A 15,664-nucleotide genomic window follows, 5' to 3' on the forward strand; every position below is an offset into this window, starting at 1 on the left:
ATGCGTCCTGATTGATTGTTGGTAGTTAAATGATGGGAGTCTGGTGCATTGAGCAGTGTGTGAGGTTAGTGGTGCAGTTAGTGAGATATGGTGTTTGAAGACACATTCACTGACCTTGACCACTTGTATGAGGCTGTTGGACTTCTTGCGGCACAGCATCCAAGTCCTTGGGGCTTGGATTCTGGCATTGACTTGCATGGCTATCTGCTCCCACTGCCTTTTTGAGCATGTGTTTGGAAGGTCTCCTGGCCCCCTGCAGATGCAAGACCTATCCTTTGCACTTCACCCCCAAAACATCTAGTACAGTCTCCAAAAACCTTGGAACCTGATCTTTGCAATGTTGTGCCATTATTCAGTATTTCATAGGTCAAATTCAATTCCTGCATGACTGCAATCTTCAGTCAGAATTAACCTCACCTTTAAGAGGTGCAGTCGAGATTTAAGTGGTGCTAGTCACTCACGATATTCGTCAGGCGTCCAGCCAACCAGCAGCACAATCAGTGCTGGCAGGGCACTGCTATCATTTTAAAACAGCAGATAACCCAGAGTTGGTGTGTTGCCTGCATTGCAGTCAATGGGCAAGGGCTAATCACAAATAACATTCCCCACGCCCAGTTCTGGAGGGCCGTTGAATATAGCCCCACATAGCATTTCATCCAATGAACCATGAGCAAGCCCACTAGACACGCAGTAGTATATATCACACTCCAGATGGCACACTTTATTACACACACAAAATCATCTTATAAACAGAAAAAAGCCAGCTTTAAAATTTGCAGACTGTTTTGTCTGCTTTTTGGTTGATTTAAACAGTTTATAAATTAGGCAAATTTAGGTAATAGCACCATTAGAGAAGTGAATAAAAAATTATCTCAACAACTTAGTTCATTCATTTTATGGTAACTGATGGTTGTAGATAGTTGGGATTGAACAAAAATCAGCATATTAGATTGGTTGGTTTTGTAGTGCTTGCTCATTGCCAGTTGGAATCTTTACCAACAGTGAATGGAACTGGTTTTTGATTTTGCATTAAGTAAATGGGACGTTCTGTTGGCACAGTATTTTCTCATAGGCTATACAAAAGGGGAAAGGCCAAGACTTTTCTTTGAGAAAACACCTTATTCCATGTTTTGTTCAAGTTATGGTTCAGTTTGGTCTGGCCAAACCAATAGTTGGGGGTAGGGGGACGAGGTCAGAAAATGACAGTGGCTGAATTCGTACCTAGCACAAAGGAAGATGGTTGTGGTTCTTGAAAGCCAATCATCTCAGCCCCAAGACATCACTGCAGGAGTTCCTCAGGACAGAATCCCAGGCTAAATTATCTTTCACTATTTCATCAAAGACCTTCTCTCCATCATGAGATCAGAAATGGGTGCGTTTGCTGATGATTGCACAATGTTCAGTATCATTTGTATCACTTCAGGTATTGAAGCAGCTTGTGTCCATGTGCAGCAGGATCTGGACAATCAGGCTTTGGCTGATAAATGGCAAGTAACATTCCTGCCTCACAAGTGCCAAGCAATGACAATCTCTGGAATTCACCGGAATTACTATCACTGAATCCCCCATCATCAACATTCTGGGGTTAACATTGACTAGAAACTGAATTGGACCAACCACATAAATAGTGTGGCTACAGTTCAGAGGCTGTTAATTCTCCAGTGATTGACTCACCTCCTAACTCCCCAAATCCTCTCCACCATCAACAAGTCCCAAATCAGGAGTGTGATGGAATACTCACCAATTGCCTGGATGACTGCAGCTCCAAAAACAGTCAAGAAGCTCAACACCATCCAGAACAGAACAGCTCACTTGAATGGCACCCTATCTGCTACCTTAAACATTCACTCCCTCCACCACCAGTGCAAGGTGTCTGCATTGTGTACCATCTACAAGATGCACTGCAGTAACCCACCAGTGTTTCTACAACAGCGACTTTCAAACCCATGGCCTCTACTATCTAGAAGAACATGATCAGCAGGCGCTTGGGAACACCACCATCTGCAAACTTCCCTCCGAATAACACCCCATCTTGATCTGCAACTGTATCGCTATTCCTTCACCATCTCTGAATCAAAGTTCAGGAACTATCTGCCTAACAGCACTGTGGGTGTACCTATAACACACAGACTGTAGCAGTTCAAGTAGATGGCTCACCACCACCTTCCCAAAGGGCAATTAGTGATGGCAATAAATGCTGGCCTTGTCAGTATTGCTCACATACCATGAACAAATAAAAAAAAGCATACCTGAAGTTGGAGATCTTTGTGAGACTTTATGGATATATGGAGTTAAATGGGGAGGAAGCTGTTGAAGGCATTGGAAGATGAACTGTTTAAGTTTTTGTTCTCATTTGTTGATTTTTTTTTTCTGCCCATTATATGAAATTTTCTTTAGGGTGTATATGGTAGGCTGGAAGAATTGTCATGGCCAGTGTTCTTGCAGTAAAACGACTGGAAAAATTTGGCAGGAATTGTAAAGAGTTTGTGTAATAACATTGGTGAGATAATAAAAAGGGAAAATAGCCAATTTTTAAAATTTATTCATTCATAGGATGTGAGTCTTATTGCTCATCCCTCCTTGCCCTTGAGAAGGTGGCGGTGAATTGCCACCTTAAAAGCTGCATTCCATGTGGTGTAGGGATTTCCACAATGCTGTTAGGTGGGGAATTCCAGGATTTTAGTGACAATGAAGGAATGTCAATATAGTTCTAAGTCAGGATTGTTGCGACTAGGAGAGGAGCTTTCAGGTGGTGGCGGTCTCAATGGTCCTGCTGCCCTTATTCTTCTAAGAAGATCACGGGTTTGGAAGGTGCTGTCAAAGAAGGCTTGACAAGTTGCTACAGTGCATCTTTAAATGTTGCACTCAGCAATCATGGTGTGCCAGTGGTAGAGGGATTGAATGTTTAATGGGATGTCAATCAAGTAGGCTGCTTTGTCCTGGATGGATTTGAGCTTCTTGAATTTTGTTGGTGCTGCATTCATCCAAGCAAGTGGAGGGCATTCCAACACAATTCTGACATATGCCATGTAGATGGGGGAGAGATTTTGGGGAGCCAGGAGATGAGCTACTTGCTGGAGAATACCCAGCATCTGACTTGCTCTTCTAGCAATAGTATTTACGTGGCTGGACCAGTTTAAGTTTCTGGTCAACAGTGACCACCTCCAGGATGTTGATAGTGGGGAGATTCAACAATGGTAATGCTGTTGGATATCAGGAGGAGGTGGTTAGGTATAACTCCAGCCAGTGGAGAGCTTTCTCCCTGATTTCAATTTTACTAGGATTTCTTAATGCTGCACTTATTCAAATGCTGCCTTAATATCACCGGCAGTCACCGTCACCTCACCTCTGGAATTCAGCTCTTCTATTCATGTTTGGACCAAGGCTGTATTGAGATCTGGAGCTGAGTGGTCCTGGCGGAACCCAAACTAAGCATCAGTCATTAATTGTTGCTTGGTATCCCTGTCAATGACATTTTACATCATTATACTGTTGATTGAGATCCGACTGATGGAACAGTTATTGGCCAGATTGGATTTGCCCTGCTTTTTGTGGGCAGGACATAACCTGGCAATTTTCCATTTTGTCAGGTAGATTCCAGTGTTGTCGCTGTACTGGAACAGCTTGACTTCAGCAAGCCTTCAGCACTACAGCCAGGATGCTGTCAGGGCCCATAATCTTTTCTGTAGTCAATAAGTTTAATCTGAAGTAAATTGACAGGCATTTGTAATGCTGGGGAGCTCAGGATGAGGCCAAAATGGACTACTCGGTTGGCACTTCTGGTTGAAGATGGTTGCAGATCTTCAGCCATGTCTTTTGCAGTAATGTGCTGGGCTCCGCCTTCAATGAGAACAGAGGTATTTATGGAACCACTTCTTCCCATTAGTTGTTTAATTGCCCACCACCATTTGCAACTGGATATGGTAGGCCTGTAGAGCTGTGATCTGATGGGTCTAACTATAGCATGCTGCTTCACTGTTTAGCATGCATATAGCTCTCAATTGTTACCTTCAGCAGGTTGGGACCTCATGTTTAGGTACAAGTGGTGCTGCTCCTGGCATGCTCTTCTACACGGCATTGAGCCATGCTTGATGTCAATGGTAAAGTGAGGGATATGCTGGACTGTGAACTTAAGATTGTGGTGCCTAGGCCAATGCTGGGTGGTGAATCCGCTTTTATTCTTCTTATACACTTCTGTATGATTTGATACATAGTTTGCTCATTTTAGAGGGCATTTATGAATCAACCATGTTGCTGTGGATCTGGAATCACATATAGGCCAGATTGGGTAAGGATGGCAAATTTCCTTCCTTTAAGGACATTGGTGAACCAGTTGGGTTTTTACAACAATGTGAAAATGTAATGGTTACAGTTACTCATAACCATTTTATATTCCAGACTTTATTTACTGAATTTAAATTCCTCAGCTGCAGGGGTGGGATTTGAACTCATGTAGCCTGCTTTTATCTATGTACAAGTGGATGGATTCTGAGTGAGTTAAAATTTTGCCCTGCGTCTCTGAAACATTAGTTCTGGCCTTGGATTAGACGTCCAGTAACATAATCACTATGGTACCATAACCAAATAACTGATAGAAAATAACTCAGTTGAAAGCAGAAAAACACTTAATCAAAATAGAAGGAAATTACCACATGTTTACATGATGTTTCCACACAAAAGTTGTAACTAAATATTAATGGATGGATATGTGACTAGATTTCAAGGTAATAAATGAAACAGCAAAGGAAACTCCTCTTTGATGACTCTTTTTTTGTTCAGATTCCTCCCTTCATTTCCCTATTATTACTCTGGGATAATTTCACAGTCACCAATTGCTCTCTGAAACCTTGGTCTCAACTGACCATTTTTTATGTGTGGATTTAATCTCTGAATGCTGGGAGACCTCTTAATATGAAACACATCACAGCCAAGCCAATCCTAATCTCACTGGACAAGAATGTGTCTTCCAATAGGAGTTGCTGAGTAGCTGGCAGGGCGGGTTGAGAGTGTGGTAAATAAAGCATACGGGATCTTGGGTTTTATACATAGGGACATAAGAGTACAAAATCAAGGAAATTATGATAAGCTATGATAAACATGTATAAAATGTTGGCTCGACCTTAAATTGAGTATTGTGTCTAGTGCTGGGCTCCACACTTTAGGAAGGATGTGAAGGCATTAGGGAGGATGCAGAAAAGGTTCATGAGAATAGGGATGAGAAACTTCAATCTTTTTCTTTCATATGGTTTTAGGAGCAGAAGCTATCATCACAGTTTAATGTCAAGATCTCTAACCAGTCCAATGCCTTGTTGTAGAGCAAGTGTAACTCCAGCATTTCACCCTCAAACTTGAGTCAGGGCAAGATGTTATTATGTGCTCTAAGGTTTGGTCAGGGTTGGTGCAGTCACAGCCGGGCAAGGTTTTGAAGTGCCACTTATGCATCAGATGACCACATCGGCCAAGTTCAGTCCTACTCTATTAAGGGTTGTCCACATGCTCCGGGGGAGATTAAAGCCTGGGCGTTGAGATGTTGGGTCGGAGACAATAGGCAGAATCATCCCAGATTTGCATTAAGTGCGGTAGCGGGCAGGAAAAAGCACGTTTTACCCACTGGCCACAATGGCGGGTTTTCGCACCATATCGTCCCATTCCCACCTCATTCATTATGAATTCCTGGGATACACGCCACGTCACTTGCAGGGCATCCTCTGATTCGTCCACCCACCCTCACCTCAGGCCTTCAGTAAACCGGGTGCCATTTTTAAAGTCCGCCCCTGCAAAGAGCTAACACTCTTCAGGTGATAGGAAGCTGCTTGGAACTGATGGCTTCCAAAGGAAGGAAACATGTTGCCCCCAGATTTAGTGACACCTCCGGATTTCCTTCCCTAAAGGACATTAGTGAACCAGATGGGTTTTTACAACAATTGACAATGGTCTGTTCAATATGTGACTCCAGACCCACAGCCCCACAGGAATGTGGTTGACTCTTAGATGCCCTCTGAAATGGCCCAGCAAGCCACTCAGTTGTAACAAACTGCTACAAAGACACAAAAAAGGAATGAAACTGGACGGACCACCCGGCATCGACCTAGGCACCGGAAATGACAATGGCAATCGCAGCCCTGTCAACCCTGCAAAATCCTCCTTATTAACATCTTGGAGCTGGTGCCAAAATTGGGAGAGCTGTCTCACAGGCTAGTCAAGCAACAGCCTGACATAGTCATCCTCACGGAATCATATCTTACAGATAATGCCCCAGACACCACCATCACCATCCCTCGGCATGTCCTGTCCGACCGGCAGGACAGACCCAGCAGAGGTGGCGCACAGTGGTATACAGTCGGGATGGAGTTGCCCTGTGAGTCCTCAACGTCGATTCCGGACCCCATGAAGTCTCATGGCATCAGGTCAAACATGGGCAAGGAAACGTCCTGCTGATTACCACGTACCGCCCTCCCTCAGCTGGTGAATCAGTGCTCCTCCATGTTGATCATCACTTGGAGGAAGCACTGAGGGTGGCAAGGGCACAGAATGTTCTCATAGCTTACATAGCTGCTAGACTGGATCTTCCCCTTCTCCTCAAGGAGTGAGCCAAAGGCCCTCAGGCATCCATAGGGAGGAGGATCAGCAGGCACACACACAAGGGCCATCCAGCTAGGTGACTCTGGGAGTGTCCAGCCTGTCCGAGTCTCCTCTCCCTGTGACCCCAGCAGCTCCAGCTCCACAGCTCGAGGAGGGTGCCACTGCCACACAGTAGAACCCCAAAAGCAGGCCGGGTCCTCCAGTTCTTGGCCCTCCAGAGGAAGCCCATGAAGGTCATCACAGACAGAGCGTAGCAGTCAGCAGGTTACCTCCGCCTCTGCTGTGGATGTCAGGGTAGCACCAAGATGTCGCAGCAGGATTAGGAAAGTTAAGAAGATGTAGTTGCACATCTACACAGGTGTTAATCACTTGTACATAATGTTCACTATTGTAAATAAACTCTCAAGAATTTTTCCCTGCCTATGCCTCCTTGTTCTGAAGTGCAGTGTTTGTGTCACTCAGATGTGATAGCTTGGTCCCTGCTTAAGATAAAGGCAGGTGTTTCAGTCTAAGGCCTCTTCCCTGTGCTTTGTGCAAGCTTCCCAGCACACTGGTGGTGTGTCTTCACAGTCACTGGACACATCAGTCATGCCCACTTTTCAATGGGGCTTATCATTGCTGCCAGAATGTCCTGGGCCGGCAGTACAGAGTCCCATCATTCTCTCTGTGTGCTCTGAGAGTCCCATCATTCTCTCTGTGTGCTCTGAGTACCTTTGAGGTGCAGCTGGCCCCCCATCAGATCAGCATCTGTGTCCAGTGACACTGTGATCCTGAAGAGTTCAGTTCACGAAGAATGCCATAGAATCAGGAGAAGTTAAAGTTTTCCCACTGCATCTCCATGATATGACCCTGTTCACAGAGTGCAAGCGAGGTGCCATCAGCCAGACAGGAGTCAGACACTCACATAAGTGATGCGGGAATCTATGGAGTGTCCCCACTGCATGTTGTTATCATCATCCTGAATTCAAGGACTGTGGGCATGCCCTGTGTCTTCATAACAGGAACTTTATCACAGAGGGTATGTGCGCTGACTTTAGCCAGACAGGAGTCAAATGTTCACAGATGCAATGTAAGGATCTATGGTGTCTCCTTACTGCATGTCAACATCATCCTCCACCAATTTAGCAGCTATGACGGCCTCTCGAGCATGCCTGCCTCATCTGGCCAGTGCGATGGCCTCATCGCCGCTTTCCTCGGCTTCGATGACCTCCTCACCTTCATCCCTGTCAATATCCTCCTCATCGGAGAAGTCCATCTCCTCTTCAGCCAGCTCCTCTCCCCGTTGTAATGCCAAGTTGTGAAGGGGGCAGCAGGCAATGATGAAGCGTGACACCCTATGTAGGCTGTATTGCAGGGCTCCGCCAGACCGGTCAAGACACCAGAACCTCATTTTCAACATTCCGGTTGCTCCACCAAATTGCAAGTTGCAGCATGATCCTCATTGTACCTTCTTTCTGCTGCACTCTGAGGTCGCTAAACAGGCGTCATCAGCCACGTCCTCTGTGGGTAGCCCTTATCCCGGAGGAGCCAACCATGCAGCTTCTGTGGACCTTGGAAGACATCAGGGACCTGAGACCTACTGAGAATGTAGGAGTTGTGGACACTCCTTGGGAACCATGCGAGAACCTGTAGGATGCGTTTGTGCTGGTCGCACGCCAGCTGAACATTCAGCAAGTGGAAACCCTTGCGGTTGACATAGTTGACTACTTGTTGCCACAGAGATCTGAGGGCCACGTGAGTACAGTCGATGGCACTCTGCACCTGTGGGAAACCAAAGATCTGGGCAGATCCCAGCGCTCTTGCTTCCTGGCTTTCCTGATCCCGGGCAGAATGCACAAATTTGTGTGTCTTCGCGAATATGGCACCCGTGACCACCTGGATGCATTTGTGTGTGGAGGCTTGTGATATCCTACAGAGGCCACCTGTGGAGCCCTGAAAGGAGCCACTGGGATAAAAATTGAGTGCCGCAGTCACTTTCATGGCCACTGGCAGTGGATGTCCTCCATGTCCCTGTGGCGCCAAATCGTGCAGCAGGTGGCAGATGTGACCAACCAGTCCCTGGGACATGTGCAGTCTTCGGCGACACTGGTTCTTGATCTTCTGCAGGAACGACAAGCACTAACTAGACCTTGGTGTAGCTAGGCGCCAACCAGCGACGGCATGCTGTGGCTCTTCCGGGGGATGCGAAGGAGTCTCAGCCGTCCCTTCTTCTTGAGGGTGCTGCTCCTCCCTCTTGCCAGCCAGGTGTCTCCATCGTTCTCTTTTCCTTCATCTCTGCTCCCTGTAAGCCATGAGGCATACAGCTAGGTCACCAGGCTCCATGCCCCTGATGTACTCCTCCTGCAGAATGAAAGAGAAAGATGTGTGGGTTGTCATAGGTGTACTAAGAACCTTTCTTAGTTAAGTCTGAAGACCCCTTAATGCAACCCAGAGAGTGCTGACCACCACTTGGATGACCAGAGTTTAGTGCGGAGCGACTGCCCAAAACCTCACCCACCTCTGCCCCACTCCACCTGACCAATTGCTGGCAGCTTCTCCCACTGGACTGCATGTTGTGCTCTCAGCTCAGGCGCAGGCATTCTCCTAACCTGCACTGCAAGGCTTGTACCATGGGGGAGGCTGGTCAAAACCTGAATGATGACATTGCAAGAGTCTGTGAATGCCTCCACCAGTGCCTGCTCCATGGCCAGCTTTCGCAAGGAGATTGTACAACTTGCCCAGTTGTCCAATTGTTCTGCAGTACACTAAAATGCTCATTAGTTTGCAGTCTGTGCCCAAGAGGTGAAAAGATCTGGAGCATTTGGTGACACTTGCATGCCTCTGCGCTGCTTGAGTGGGCAGATAGGCCAGAGGCCCGACTCCAGAGTGAAGTTGTGTGTCAATATGAAATAAAAGCAGTAAAGACTGGTAAAACTCAGCAGGTCTTGTGGCATCTGTGGAGAGAGAAACAGAGTTAACGTTTCGAGTCCATAATGACTCTTCTTCAGAGCTAAAGAGAAGTAGAAATGTGATGTGACAGATTTTATACTGTTTAAGATGGGGTGGAGCAAGATAGAAGTTAAGGGATAGGTGACAGCTAAGGAGAGAACCAGAGGGCACCAATTTAAGGTGACTGGCAAAAGAAGCAACAATGACATGCGGAAATACTTTTTAATGCAACCAGGGTTTAGAATCTGGACTGCCTGAGAGTGCAGTCGAGGAAGATTCATCAAAACCTTCAAAAGATAATTATCTGGAGAGGAAAAAGTTGCAGGGCTATGGGGAAAAGGTGATTGAGTGAGACCAGGTGAGAGCTGGCATGGACAAGACAAATCGAATGGCCTCAATCTCTGCTGTAACCATTCTATGATTCTGTGATTTTATGACCATGACCACTGGGTGACTTTTCTGCTCACTGTTTCATGGGCATTTAGGGCAGCTCTCGTGACACCACCACTGCCCCACATGGAATGAGCTATTTTAGTTCTGACTGGGGTTAACCAGTTCCCATTTGTATGGCTAATACTTCTTCAGGTATTTTATTTACACTGTAAGCAATAAGGAGAGTTGATTAGTTTTTAGGGGAGGGAGGAGAGCAAGTTTATTACTTAGACAGAAGTAAAACATATTATGGACCAGGTTAAATCTCCCAGATACCATGAGGATACAGTCAAAATAATTTCTACATTTTATTTCTCCCTAGCCACCAAAAGAAGAAAGTTTAAACGGCATATTGTTGGGATTCCGCATTTACTACAGGGAGCTTGTGTATGAGAATATGCCAGTATACAACACTCAGCCCATTGGGGACCCTTCTTCTCTGCAGACAGAGCTAACACGTAAGTAACAACAGATGACAGATTTGCGGACAGCCTTGATTTGTTTCAAAAATATTTTCCTAAAGCCTTTTGTTGTTTTAATGCACATGTCTGCAGGGCTTTAAATTTTGACTGCTTGGTTTCCACTATATCCAACTTGACAATGTTATTTCTGACAAAGCAATAAAAATGCAAATATTGCTTTTATTTAAACATATAACATAATTATCATATCAATCGTGGGATCTACCACTAGCTCTTCAGTCATATATATTTTTCTGACATGACAGATCTAACACTTGTGTTGATTGGAGATTATCTATGGCCTTGCTTTGAAGGAGATATATTTCTTTTGAAAAGTTGCCTCATGGATGTTTTGCAGTCAGAATTTGAATAATTTGACCATCTACTTATGCCAAACTACTTTAGCTATCTATTTTAGCTAGACTGATGCTGTTTACACAGTATTTTTTAAAGAATTGTCGTCTTCATTTATACATTATTTTCCTCATGTTATTCTCTGATGCCAGAATTCATGTTTCAGGGAGCAATTTACTCAACATCTAATGTGAAGTCAATTTTTTTGTCTGTCACATCCAAAGCAGCTGAAAATACGTAGGTGTATTTAACAATGGAGAAAAAAATATTTACCCAAATTGTGAAGAAACTTGTTGGACCTATATTTTAACCTCCCAACATTATTTTGCTTAAACCTTCATACATCTCAGAAGAGGGATAGAGGAACTGCCTACAGAATCACCCATGGATTAGTATGAAATTAGTCTGGATCCATTTTAGTATAAAAGACAGTTTATGTCCAAACTGAAAGGCCTGAGTATCGATGGAATTGGTCCTCGGGCCTCATTAACATACTCAGCCTGAGTTATTGGCATTGATTGTGCTCCATCGGCAGCTTCCCCAAGCAAAGTCATAAATGCCAGACACCTGATTCACTGGGAACAGCCCTTGGATAAGCCTAGGGATGGAGGATTTGAGTGGGGTATATGGCCCCCAGTGCCTGTAGAGTTGAAAGTCACTGCTGCTGCTCCTGAATCCAAAAAAGATTATTTTTTCATCTTACCTGACATTGACAGCCTGCTTTTGTGGGAGGTGAGGTACAGGGTGTGCTGAAGAACTGTAAGCGAGACAGGCCCAATGCCTGCACCAAGAATTGCCAACTCACTTCGCAGTGGGGTCCTTCAGCAGATGTTATGCACCTTAAACGTGTAAGTTTAGGGGCATAACAGCTGTTCTAGGCATTCACTCGGAATGCTAATTTTGGGTGTTTGTATTTGTGTGTGGGCCACCCACTTCAAATTTGTAGGCTTTGTGCTTTTTTATACCAGCTAACAAACAGGCAGAACATGTATGAATTTTTATCCCATGACTTTCCTCTAATAAATTCATTTCTCTCTGTGAATGGCCCAATTTGCAGAGAACTGGCAATGTCATAAAGCAAGGTCAACAGATCTGCTGCTATACGTAGTACTTCAGGGAAGAGGGAAATGCACCTTCTTCTGACTCACCTGTGCCAAAGGCATGCTGGTCAGATCATTTTTGCTCGTAGTTGTGTTGAAGTCTAGTGCATAAATGAACTAATTCTTTCAACAAGCAGGATGTTTTTGAGATAAGTGACTTTCAGTAGGAGAAAATATGAAACAAAGAGATACAAGAAATTCTCGTAATATACCCGAGACAGATCTATTGTTGCACCACATAGACAATCCATGAAAGAAGGAATTTGTCTTGGTTTAAACTCTCAATTCTGAATTATACGTCTTTAGCCAAACAATTGTGTTCTATTGTCCAGAAATGGAAAGCCAATGTCCTTTAGCACTTTTGAGATTTCAATTTGTAAACCATAATTGAATATTAAAAGTGAATTCAAGATGTCAATCAAAAATAGTTCCAGTATTTCATTCTGCTGATAACAGATGTTGATTTAAACTGCCTGCCTTTTTTTTCTCACTCTCCAATATGTTGCTGCATATCTATTGCAGCATGCTCACAAACACAGACCTTCTGAATTAATGTTTCCACTGCATGGGTCTTAATATCGAGCATAAAGTGATAAAAATACCAGCTTGCACCTGTCAAGTTAGACAGTCACAGCAGGATGGTGAAGTAGTGCATACACATGCAGTGCCATCAAATGGCAGGACATAGATTTGCATCCACATTGTTCCACTCACTGAATTCTTAATCTCAGCACTGTGGGGAAGTGTAGATGGATAGTCCATCAAACATAGATGGAGTGAAGGTCAGAGGTGGAGTCATCTCACTTGGCCCAATATTAACTCAGGGCAGGAGCTGTGTGGTCGGGGACTGCAAACTGTGGCAGCATGAAGTTTGAACCCCAGAGCCCTATCATCATTAGCCCACCAGTCACTCGCCTGAAACCAGAGTGAAATGGTAGAACACCAATGCCTAGTGGCTGGAAGTGGAAATGTCACACAGCAGAAAATCATCACTGGGGACCCAAGGAATGGTCCCTGGCTTGGGAATGGTGGGGTAACTTCTGCTCCTGTTGAAAGTTTTTTTTAAAAAAGTAAAACAATTACTTTTTGGCCTCCTTTGCCCAAATCCTCTTCCCATTAGATTTGCTTGGAGGGAAAGCTAAAAGAGCTTCTCTGCACAAGTCTCTGGTCAAAATAGCAGTCAGGCCTGAATGATGTCATTGGAATTTTCAACCTGTGTATTTAAAGAAGAACCCAGCTGGTTCCTGGCAGGTGTCCTTCTGACTTGCTCAGAGGAGCAGATTTGAATTTAATCCTTTGGGAAGAGAACAGGACTGCGTCAGGTAAATCCCATGGACGTATTTAACTGCCTGCTAGTTTGACCACATTCTGGGAATCCATTTCAGAGCAGCATTAGGACTGGAACCAGAATAAACCCTTCTGTTCAGGAATGTTTCATGATTTAGAGATGTCAAAGTAGATGGGGTGGGGGGAAAAACTTGATAAAGAAGTAAATTCTTGGCTTTGCTAAAGAATTAGGAGAAAACATATAGCCATATATTCTCTAAAAAACCGCTGACCTGATCAGAGGATCCAACTCGTACTTTCCGGTCTCCTATATTGGTGCAAAAAAAACAACGCAAGCTTGTTCATGTTCATGTTTGTTCAGCAAAAATATCTCCCTCAAGGCCACAAGTCTATCTCTGTGCCCTACACAGTTTGCATAGTACCCTTCAGTATAATTGGGTGCATTTATTGAACTTATTCTACTTAAAATACCTTCCATATAAGAACATAAGAAATAGGAACAGGAGCAAACCATTCGGCCCCTCGAGCCTGCTCCGCCATTCAATAAGATCATGGCTGATCTTCTTGTGTTTCGATTTCCACATTCCCATCTAACCCTGATAACCTTTGATTCCCTTGCTTAACAAGAATCTATCTACGTCTGCCTTACAAATATTCAATGACCCCGCCTCCACCATCTTTAGAGGCAGAGAATTCCAAAGTCACACAACACTCTGAGAGAAAAAAATTCTCCTCATCTCTGTCCTAAAAGGGTGCCCCCTAATTTTAAAACAGTGCCTCCTAGTTCTGGACTCGCCCACAAAAGGAAACATCCTTTTGACGTCCACCTTGTCAAGGCCGTTCAGGATCTTGTATACTTCAATCAAATCACTCCTCACTCTTCTAAACTCCAGTGGAAACAAGTCCAGTCTGTCCAACCTTTTCTCATAAGACAACCCACTCATCCCAGGTATCAATTTAGTAAACCTCCTTTGAACCACCTGCAACGCATCTACATCCTTCCCTAAATAAGGAGACCAAAACTGCACACAGTATTCAAGGTGCATTCTCACCAGTGCCCTGTATAACTGAAGCATAACATCCTTGCTTTTATGTTCAGTCCCTTTCGTAATAAAGGATAGCATCCATTAGCCTTCTTAATTACTTGCTGTACCTGCGTACTAACTTTTTGTGACTTGTGTATTAGAACATCTAGATCCCTCTGCACCTCAGAATTATGCAGCCATTCTCCATTTAAATAATAAGTAATTTTATCACATTTGCTATTGATTGAGACAATTTATTGACAGATTTGACCTGAATTGGATCACCTTGCGTTCAATCATTTCCAGGTTACATGTGTTGTCATCATTCACATATGAATAGAGGCTTTCAGATGATCCAGTAAGAATTTCCAGAACCATGAAAGGGACTGATAAAGTTGATCCAAAGCATTTTTTCATAACAATGAAGAATTTAGAAACTAGGGGATACATTTAAAAATAGTTTAACAGTAAACAGGAAATTCAAGCAATATTACTTCGCACACACTGAAGGCACTAAGGAAAATATTGTAAGTAACTTCAAGGAAGTGATCAGATGTGTTTCTGGAAAAAGACTGGATTGCTTCATATAATGAGAAGCTTGGTTGAAAATGTACCATAAAAGCAGTTTCCTTGTTGGGCTAAATGGCCTTTTCCTTTCTTATTACAAGGAGTTTCACATTCAGTCAGAGAATTAACGTTTCCTCTGTCTTACTGTCTTTTGTTTTGCCTTAGTTGACATTTTCCATTTGTTTTCACTGAGAGTGTGATTTCAACTCAACTGAAGCTTGGTCAAAAATTGGTTGGCATTTTCTTCTGGTAGTGGGAAGCCATTCTGGAAGAGAAACCCCTGAACACATCATCACCATTTTTCACTGATTTTAAAATCAGTACACTAATTGACATGGGGAAATGCTTGTCCATAGTTGGGAGATCTGATTGCCCTCAATTCATTGATGGCCTTCTTCATCCTCTTGCCAGGCTTACCAGCTTTTCCTTCAAGACATATTTTAACTCCAAACATAATTGCAATGAAGTACTGAAGAACTTAGCTTCTTTGTAGCAGTTAGCTACAACTGAGTGTCTGCTAGACCATTTCAGAGGGAAATTAAGAGTTAACCTTGATGGTCACATTTGAGCCAGACCAGGAAGGACAGTAGGTTTCCTTCCTTAAAGGGCATTAGTGAGCCTGTTGGGTTCTTATAACAATCTGACACTTTCATGGCCATGATACAAACTCTTTATTTCAAGATTCCCATCCTGTGGATCATTAGCTCAGGCCTCTGGATTGCTAGCCCAGTAGCATAACTCCTGTACTACAAGACCCAAATTTTACTTTTTATGCTAATTGAATAATTGCTCCTGGGTGGAATAATGGTACAGTGCTTTGGCGTGCCAATATGCGTTAAAAAGGCTTAGCGAACACAGATTATCTTATCCAGGTCATTAAGAATGGGCACAGAGTAATGTTAAGTACTTCCCTACATAGAGAGAAGGA

The 15,664-nt window shown here is 43.9% G+C and overlaps 1 protein-coding gene across 2 annotated transcripts in view; it reads left to right on the forward strand.

The window, feature by feature from the left end:
• The window catches only part of sdk1a (sidekick cell adhesion molecule 1a), a 950,103-nt gene that overhangs the window by 852,574 nt on the left and 81,865 nt on the right, over positions 1-15,664 (forward strand). For both annotated transcript variants that reach the window (XM_078558601.1, XM_078558602.1), the window contains exon 33: positions 10,265-10,400. In XM_078558601.1, coding sequence (XP_078414727.1) covers positions 10,265-10,400 — 136 coding nt within the window. The remainder of the gene's footprint in view (positions 1-10,264; positions 10,401-15,664) is intronic.

This window comes from Cetorhinus maximus, chromosome 15 (assembly GCF_964194155.1).
Source record: "Cetorhinus maximus chromosome 15, sCetMax3.hap1.1, whole genome shotgun sequence".
Lineage (NCBI taxonomy): Eukaryota > Metazoa > Chordata > Chondrichthyes > Lamniformes > Cetorhinidae > Cetorhinus > Cetorhinus maximus.